Source organism: Adiantum capillus-veneris, chromosome 3 (assembly GCF_014529385.1).
Source record: "Adiantum capillus-veneris isolate H3 chromosome 3, ASM1452938v2, whole genome shotgun sequence".
NCBI lineage: Eukaryota > Viridiplantae > Streptophyta > Polypodiopsida > Polypodiales > Pteridaceae > Adiantum > Adiantum capillus-veneris.
This window is the reverse complement of record NC_140933.1, coordinates 81440302-81448160: the sequence shown is the minus strand read 5'-3', so window position 1 is coordinate 81448160 and position 7859 is coordinate 81440302. Positions and strand designations below refer to the sequence as shown.

Genomic DNA, 7859 nt, shown 5'->3' with positions numbered 1-7859 from the left:
GCCCATACTCATTGGGTCTACTTCCTTAACATTGAGTATGGTGCCTGGGTAAGGGTGGGCGTGCGTGCACACACACACACACACACACACACACAATTGGTCACTATACTTAGCCTGGGCTGCTTCATCCTGGACTCACACACACTTTTTTTATTTACCCCTGCTTCGGTCTCAATGGTAGGAGATCTGACTCTATTATGCAGAATGATGCTGATGGAACTTATCCTTTATAGTTCACCTAAGCATACTAATCATCTGTGGTGGTACCTTGTGTTTCTTTGATGCTTAATTATGAATAGTACTTTTTGTGGTACATGATACTTATGAATGGGAGAATCTCTCTCTAAATTGCCTAATAGAGATTATGGGTATGATTACTTCACTTGGCTTTGATTGCTACACCCGACTTACTTTGTGACTGGTTTGCCGTTTGGTATTTTTTTCCAAATTTTCTTTTTTACCTTCTACCTTGAGTGAATAATTATGGCAATGAGAGAGTGTACTATCCACCTTCATCTGCTACAGCCTACTAAACTAAGTCTTTTTGCTATAAATTAGTTCTATTCCAAATATGATCTCGACCAGTACATAAATATTTTTAGATGGTTCTAAGTGTGTGAATCTACCCTATTCTATCATTCTTGGTGAGAATAACCATCACCACCTAACTTAATAATCGTGGGCTTCTGGATGTATTGATTATATTGATTTTTTTTCTGTTTTGGCTGCATCAAGGCTTGTCCTAAAACTTTCTCCTGGCATTTCCTGCACTAGCTGGCTTACACTGTCAACCCTCTCGACTCCCTTAGTCATCTCCCTCTGCACCTCAAGCTTTGTATGATGGTCCCTCCCTACCTATTCATCTCTACCTTCTCTCTTCTACTCTCTCTTTCTCCCCTATACCACCTTAAGGCCTTGCCTAGTGTGAATACTTGTATTGACATGGGTCCTCGCCTATCGAGCATATCTGTGAAGACTTCATACCAAGATATGATGGTGATAGTGTAGCCATGCATGGTTGAATTTTCTGCACACAATGAGGAGGGAATTTCTCATTTCATCTATAGACTCACCTCCCATTTAACCAAGTGAGGGTTTTATTCCCTCACTTAGCCTTGCATTACGTGGTTATGTTTGTCTAAAAGAATGTTGAGGATCGTGGTGATACCACCTACTGATCCTTGTTTTACACATCATGGATATGTTGAATCAAACTACCATGCCTCAAGTGCTCTTTCATTGTGGATTTGAATCTATTAAATCTACTTCTGGTTGGTATATATTGGCAATAGTCTTCTATAAGTACTTTTTGATGATTAAGTGATCATTGGAGATAGTGAGCACAAGTATTATGGATATACTTTTTCACTACATTGAGAAAGTTTGAATAAAGAGTTCTTTGTGAATCCTATGGTTGAATGTCTGGACTTGGTGATTTTAGAAACTATGTTAGGTGGTCTTCCCTTGTCTATAGATTGGGTTCCTACTCACACACACACAACCACAATAATCTGTATGGTTGTCAATGTCACGCACAACTCACTACCAAATTTAATGCATTACACATGGAAACTGACTAATGATAACTAGATGTCATTAAATACATCGTAATTGTCCAATTAGTTTTTGTCACACTTCCACCAAACTTGACATACCACATTTGGTAGGCATGGATTGCTAGCATCTCTTCATCAAAATATAGAGGTGTTTGTTGCAATTATTGTCCAAGAGATAGACATAGCAAAACCTGTAGTGAGAGAGAGAGAGAGAGAATATTCCATCATAGCAATGAAGCAACTATACCTCAAGTTATTCGTGAAAGGACTTCTACACGGAAGGCATCTACATGATTGCACCTCCACAAGACTAAGCATTTGACTTTCTTTTCAAAGCTTTGGAACTCCACTTTTGAAATGCAAATTTTTAGTTCATTTTTTGATAAAAATAAAACATTTACTCATTATGATAGTTCATTTTCTACTAAAAATAAAACATTTAAGCAGTAATAATTTAAAAAACTAATTAATTAATTATGAGATAATTATCCCGAGTCTCTACCAGTAGTATATGATGTGCACAAACCTCCTAAGGTTGTCAAGCAAACTAGAGACGGTACATGTAAAGATTGCTAAGCTAAAGAACAAGATGTCCACTTAAATATGAAGCAAACAACAAAGATGTCTATTGCTAAACCCAACGGAGAAGCCCAAGAATAAGACCAACATTAAGTTGCATATATTTTATCATGCAGTTCTCAAGAATTCATGATGGGGATAGTGGGTCTCCCTGATTTCAGAAAAATCAAAAACCTTTAGAAACATCAAGAATTCATATAGGGGTAGTACTTGGTGTAATTAGAGCTTGATGCATTAATTGTAGTAAGATATTGACTCATCTCAACTTGAATATCCCTCTCTGTGATGGTCTCCCACATTTTAGCTATCCTTAGGTTGGCTCCTTTACCCTAGCACCCTATTAACATTTCTTCCAAAGTTTTTTTACCTTAAGAGCAGTTGACTTCCACCAAATTCGCCATGCCAGCTTGAAATACAAATATGCTGAGAGGAAGTGCCTAGATTTTGAGGGAAAGTGTGAAGTTTTATAAGTTAGCTTAATTCTTCCAAATTAATCTCAAGAAATTAACAAAAAAGAAATGTGGAGTGTATGGTTGCAAAAATGATTTTTCTCAAAAATGATTTTTGGGGATGGGAAGGCATGGTATACACACCAAAAGTCTATAGTCCTTCCTTATAACTTAACTGTTTTGTCAATTAAGCTATAAGGAATCCTCCTCTAATTCTCACTATAGTCAGCTCAACCCCCGCCCGAGCTTGCACAAGTGGTCTTGCCTGCCACACTACTATCGGCAACTTGTTCGCGCAATCAACAAGCCCCCTTTGGGAAGGTGGTGTGTAACCAACCTCATTATTTTGACCAGTTTCTCTACCCAGAAGCAAGTAAAACCTCTCTTTAACTAAGACAAGGGGTTTGTGCTGCTTAATTTGTCCCTTAAAATCTCTTCATGTACGATGGGATCTCTTGAATAACCAATGCATCTTCAAAATCATTTTTCACCCAGAAATAAGAACCTTCGAAGAATTTGGGGAACAATACCCGCGATTCTTTTGCTTTAAAACCTACAAATTAAGCAAGCAAGCCGGGGCAATTGCTCCAAATGTGTTTAACTGGCCTATATCAGACAGGTTACAAACATGAAACACCGGAGAAAGCAAAAACCGTGAAAGCAAAAACCAAAGGTTTCAAGCAGTTGCAATATCGTACAGAGCCACTTTGAGTGACTTACAACAATTCTACAGGTTGAGGCAGGCACATCCCAACGAGCTAATGGACTGCACTGGTACAAAAGTTAGAGAATGAATACTGACGACTGTAGTGTAATTACAGATTGAACCACTCGTATCTACCTCTCAAGGGCCTTTCCAAGAGGGGATCAAAATTAAACCTGCGAGCAATCAACAAGTCACTCCCATGCATACAAAATCACAATGCAAATGGAAAGTCGGCCCAGTCTAAAACAATGACCAGTGCAAATGTTAAAGTGCAATACCGATTTATGAAGCGTCTACGTTCACGTTGCTCTGCACTGGAAAGAAATGCCTCGATTTCGTTAGCATTTGGAGCTTCACAACTACTGACAACAGCGGGTGCAGGTAGCGGCCTGGCTTGTATAGAAGGTCGTGCCTTGGAGGTCGATCCAGGGGCTTCGGTGTCTCGAATAAAGCTATCTGGCGTGCATTCACGCGCCCTCTTCGTGCTCGACGGTTCACACTCCCTAATAGATCAAACGACATCACTCCGAAATGTAACATTTCCTCTAGCTGACCCTAGAACTTGAGAAAGGATTCGTAGAACTGCACACTTCATTACCTGGCTTTGTCGCAGGCATCAGCACCGATGGGACTCTCTCCACAGCAAACTTCTACCTGCCAGTCTGAACCTCGTTAAGTAACCCAAACTGCGTCTCCAAAAGAAGATAATTGCCCTTCACGTGCAGAGATGTTGGGGTTGTCTTACCTCTTCACCAAACAATGCAATTCTGGCTAGACTCCTACTAAAAAATGAAGTGTTCTACAGCTTACCTCAATGTGCCGCTTGTTACGAGGGTCGGCCAAATTTTGCGACAGTAAGAATGCGTCCATGTCCACAGCAGCTTCCGAATTCAATGCTGAGCTGCAGGCAAGTTCTTGTCTCCGGTTTCGCGTGAGTATTCCGAGTGGCCTGTTCTCTGCAATGGAGACAGCAGAATGCCCCAGAGAATGATTTGAGGACGCTGTGGGGGCTACAGTCATACGAAGCCTAGGACTTCCAGAAGGTAACCTGTTCTGGCTTGTAGAGTCGCTGCCTTGCATACTGCAGCTCCCTGTTTGAAGCCAAATTCTACAACGCTCTTTGTCAAATGAACGCAGCTCTGTAGAAAGAGGTGAAAAGAGCCTGCTACTACTCGTCTTCTTGCAAAGCTCCGGCATATCAAAAGTTTGGTCAATGCCCTTGTCTTTTCCGCTTCTAATGCCCTTTTCTAGCTTTCTGCTTCGCAGTTCCATGTATAGAGGCTGTGTAGAAAGGGCATGCGAGCTGCTTCCACTAGCTTTACTGCTACTTGCTGTGGTTGCAGAAGTGGAGAAGCTATGGTGGAGAAGAGAGAGGCTTCCTACCACTTTTTCCTTCTCCATGGCGAGAGACTTCGCTCTGGTCCTTACACCAACAAGAGTACCCTGCGAAACTTCCATCTTCCCTACACCTTTACCTTTCCTCATGTATTTTCCCATCCTCTCTAAAGGAGCCGGTGAATTATCCCCGCACGGCGTGCAACTTTATCTGCATGAGCAGCCGAGAAGAGAAAAGAGAGAAGAGAAGAGGCTGTTTTTTCATGTTGTGGCAACTCTGAAACGGTCACAACATTGCGGATGTTGAAGCGCAGCTCAGCACGCTACTTTCATAACCAAGCCCTTTGCCAAGTTAGGCGACAAGAAACCTCAAGAAACTGTCCCGCTACACTATGAAGCTGGAGCTTGTGAAATTAGCTCTTTCTAATCACAAAAATCTCACCAGAAAACCCTAACAAAGCTTGCCACAGCGAGATAGAAAGAAGTTCAGTAGCCAAAAGCAGCATTCTACTCCAATTTGTGTGCTTTTCCACGCGCGTGTGAAGTTTGAAAAGTATTACCCACACAGAAAGCAGTTACAAAGTGCTGGTTTCGAGCTACCACCAACGGCAACAAACTACCAAGCTTGCGGCTACGTCTGCAAGCACAAGACAAGGGATGAGCGCATTGTAGACTTGTAGGGCCGAGAAACAATCTGCAGGGACAAGAAAGAAAGCAGAAGAACAGGAGCTGCGGCTTCGCTAAAGGCAGGCAGAAGAAGAGAGGAAGAAGTCTGGAAAATCGGAACTTGCAAGAGAGGAAGCCTTTTCACAAGTTAAAAGGCTGCAATACCTTGAGCAAGAAGAAGATGCTCGCAGCGTCGCAGGAAATCTTGATGAGTGAGGCAATGTGCAGGCTGCATCTGATGACACCTCTGCTTACGCCTTCCCTTTGCAGGAGCTGGACCGGTGATGAAGAGCCAGAAGAGGAATAGAGTGGGAAGGAATCAAACCGTAGGGGAGCGAATATGAGCATGATGACATATTAGCAGACAAATCTTGCAGAAAGCGGAACGTGGAAACCTGAAAAAGCGTGAAAGGTTCCCCTTCCCCGGACCCAGCTATGGCGAAGGTTGTGCAGACGAGCAGCCTATCACAGCAAAAAGCGGGGGAAAAGGCGTCGCAACTTCCAAACATGAGGAAGGCGATGACGTGTCTGTCTCAGTCTGTCCAGCCCCCACATCCAACGGTTCAAAGTTGCACCCAAGGCCCGCTCTTCGGTTCGATGAGGTCGCTTAATCTCTCCCGTCCATTTCACATCCAATGGTATCGAGTAATATTCCTTGGTGATCCCATATCGAACGGTCAAAACACCCAGTACATACATGTTTGGACAGGCCAAACGGTCAGGATTTCGGTAACTTTTGAATTCAAGCACATGGAGCTAACAATTTTCACGGGCAAACTAGTTTTTTTTTTGGAGAACTGCAAAATATATTAAAAAGAGGGGAAAATTACCAAAATACCCCTCTAATTTGTGAAAATTCCCAAAATACCCCTCAAATTTCAAAAATTCCCAAAATACCCTTGTATCTATTTTGGTTGAATTATTTAAGCTTATCATTCCTTTATTCTTTTCTGACAATCAAGATCCGTTTTTGAGTGCTTAGCATGTGATTTGTCACAAATTACCTCGCAAAAAAGGGCAATTATATCTTTAAAAAATGAAGCAATTCATCTATAAAGCCTACATAACCTACTCAAATTCTAGTTTTAGTATCTTGTATTGATAGACAATCAGTCTTCTTATGAAAGGTATAAATTTTTTAATCTTTGGAAAATTTTTATCTCACAACCAGGGGTATTTTGGGAATTTTGGAAAATTTGAGGGGTATTTTGGGAAATTATGACAAAATATCGGGGGTATTTTGGAAATTTTTGAAATTTGAGGGGTATTTTGGGAATTTCCACAAATTAGAGGGGTATTTTGGTAATTTTCCCTAAAAAGAAAACTGAATGTCACAATGGACCTCAAAGGAGGGGAAAGAGGTCATCCCAACAACTATATGACATGTAGCGCACACATGGGTACGTTCGGCCAAACGATCGGTGACCTTGAACATTTGCTAATCTAAACGTGCTCATGCACACATGGTGAGCGTTCAGCTTCAGCCTGAGCGAGCCATAGCAGCTTTTGTAGGTTTCATGGCAGAGAGGCGAAAGCAAGTCTTTGATTGGTTAAGACCTAATGAATGTCGTGAACGTTTGGTGAATGCATGGAGAGGGGTGGTCTTCATTACGACACGTTAGTTCATGGCACTAGTTCATGGCACAATACACCTCAATCCAAAATAAGGTGGCCACCCTCTTCAAAATCCACCAAACGGAGGTTGTGATCTCTTCATGTGTGCACCACAAGAGTTTTAGAATGTCTGCTAACATGAGAAGCCTTTCCTTGGAATACCATCTAATCATGTTCCTACACCAGACTTGCCATTTAAATTGTTTCTAGACTTATGTAAAGGGGATTTTGGGGCATCCTTAATACTAGAAGTACAACAGGATGAGAGCCTTTTAAGCTCAAAAAGAAGGGGTTGATCATTAAACTCTTGTGCAATGAATTATTTTCTAACACCAACAATGCCAAAGATAGCTACTTCTCCACATATTCCACAAGGGTATGTCCATGTACCTACATTCTCCCAACAAAATCTCCTTATTAGAGAAATGGTGTGGATGAACTGTAGAACAGCCTTGCTATCAAGCCAGGAGATTGGCCACCTTGGGACCGCTAAAAAATAGATATCCCATGTCTTCAACTCTTTGGCACCTGGGGCAAATTCCTTGTCCAATGTTCAGCTTTGTTGCCCTTCGATAGTCCAGACCCCCTGGTGGATGATCAACCAACAAAGATAGTTGTGCTTTGTTGGGATAGGAAAAGCCCAGAGACATTTGAACCTATATAACCATTGCTTGCTGCTCCATTGGATCTTCCATTTTTTGTTAAGCTTCCTCTTGAGGTCCTCTTGGAATTTAGAGATCCTTGAGAAATCTCTATAAGCTGACTTTGCAATTGCAGCCAAGTCAGCTCTTTCTTGTTCCCCTAGTAATGCTTTGATGTCATCAAATTGAACTTTTTTGACTTGTATAGCACCTCAACAAGACAGTTGGTAGTGAGGTTAATGTTATGAGAAATCATATCAGCTATCATAGGTTGATCATTGTGAAATGATCTCCCCAGGTTTTTATCCCAGCC

The 7859-nt window shown here is 41.6% G+C and overlaps 2 protein-coding genes across 2 annotated transcripts; both read right to left on the bottom strand.

Annotated features, from left to right (window-relative positions):
- Positions 1-3239: 3239 nt before the first annotated feature.
- Positions 3240-5446, bottom strand: LOC147461181 (uncharacterized). Its single transcript, XM_086508803.1, has 4 exons — positions 4101-5446; positions 3889-3944; positions 3569-3793; positions 3240-3463 (listed from the first exon to the last, which is right to left on the bottom strand). The coding sequence occupies exons 1-4, from the start codon at positions 4785-4787 to the stop codon at positions 3400-3402; spliced, it is 1032 nt and encodes a 343-aa protein (XP_086364929.1). The 5' UTR covers positions 4788-5446; the 3' UTR covers positions 3240-3399.
- Positions 5257-6019, bottom strand: LOC147461180 (uncharacterized). Its single transcript, XM_086504994.1, has 3 exons — positions 5687-6019; positions 5457-5564; positions 5257-5319 (listed from the first exon to the last, which is right to left on the bottom strand). Exons 1-3 carry the CDS (start codon positions 5798-5800, stop codon positions 5257-5259), a joined length of 285 nt encoding a protein of 94 aa, XP_086361120.1. The 5' UTR covers positions 5801-6019.
- Between the last annotated feature and the right edge of the window lie 1840 nt (positions 6020-7859).

Bases quoted from the DNA above. Each gene is read 5' to 3' on its own strand.
- LOC147461181 (XM_086508803.1), bottom strand. From the start codon at position 4,787: ATGGGAAAATACATGAGGAAAGGTAAAGGTGTAGGGAAGATGGAAGTT. The intron at 3,794-3,888 runs GTAATGAAGTGT...TTGATCTATTAG, and splicing joins GATGCCTGCGACAAAGCCAG to GGAGTGTGAACCGTCGAGCA. The intron at 3,464-3,568 runs GTATTGCACTTT...GATTGCTCGCAG, and splicing joins CGTAGACGCTTCATAAATCG to GTTTAATTTTGATCCCCTCT.
- LOC147461180 (XM_086504994.1), bottom strand. From the start codon at position 5,800: ATGTTTGGAAGTTGCGACGCCTTTTCCCCCGCTTTTTGCTGTGATAGG. The intron at 5,565-5,686 runs GTTTCCACGTTC...TCACCGGTCCAG, and splicing joins AACCTTTCACGCTTTTTCAG to CTCCTGCAAAGGGAAGGCGT. The intron at 5,320-5,456 runs GTATTGCAGCCT...TTGTCCCTGCAG, and splicing joins GCATCTTCTTCTTGCTCAAG to ATTGTTTCTCGGCCCTACAA.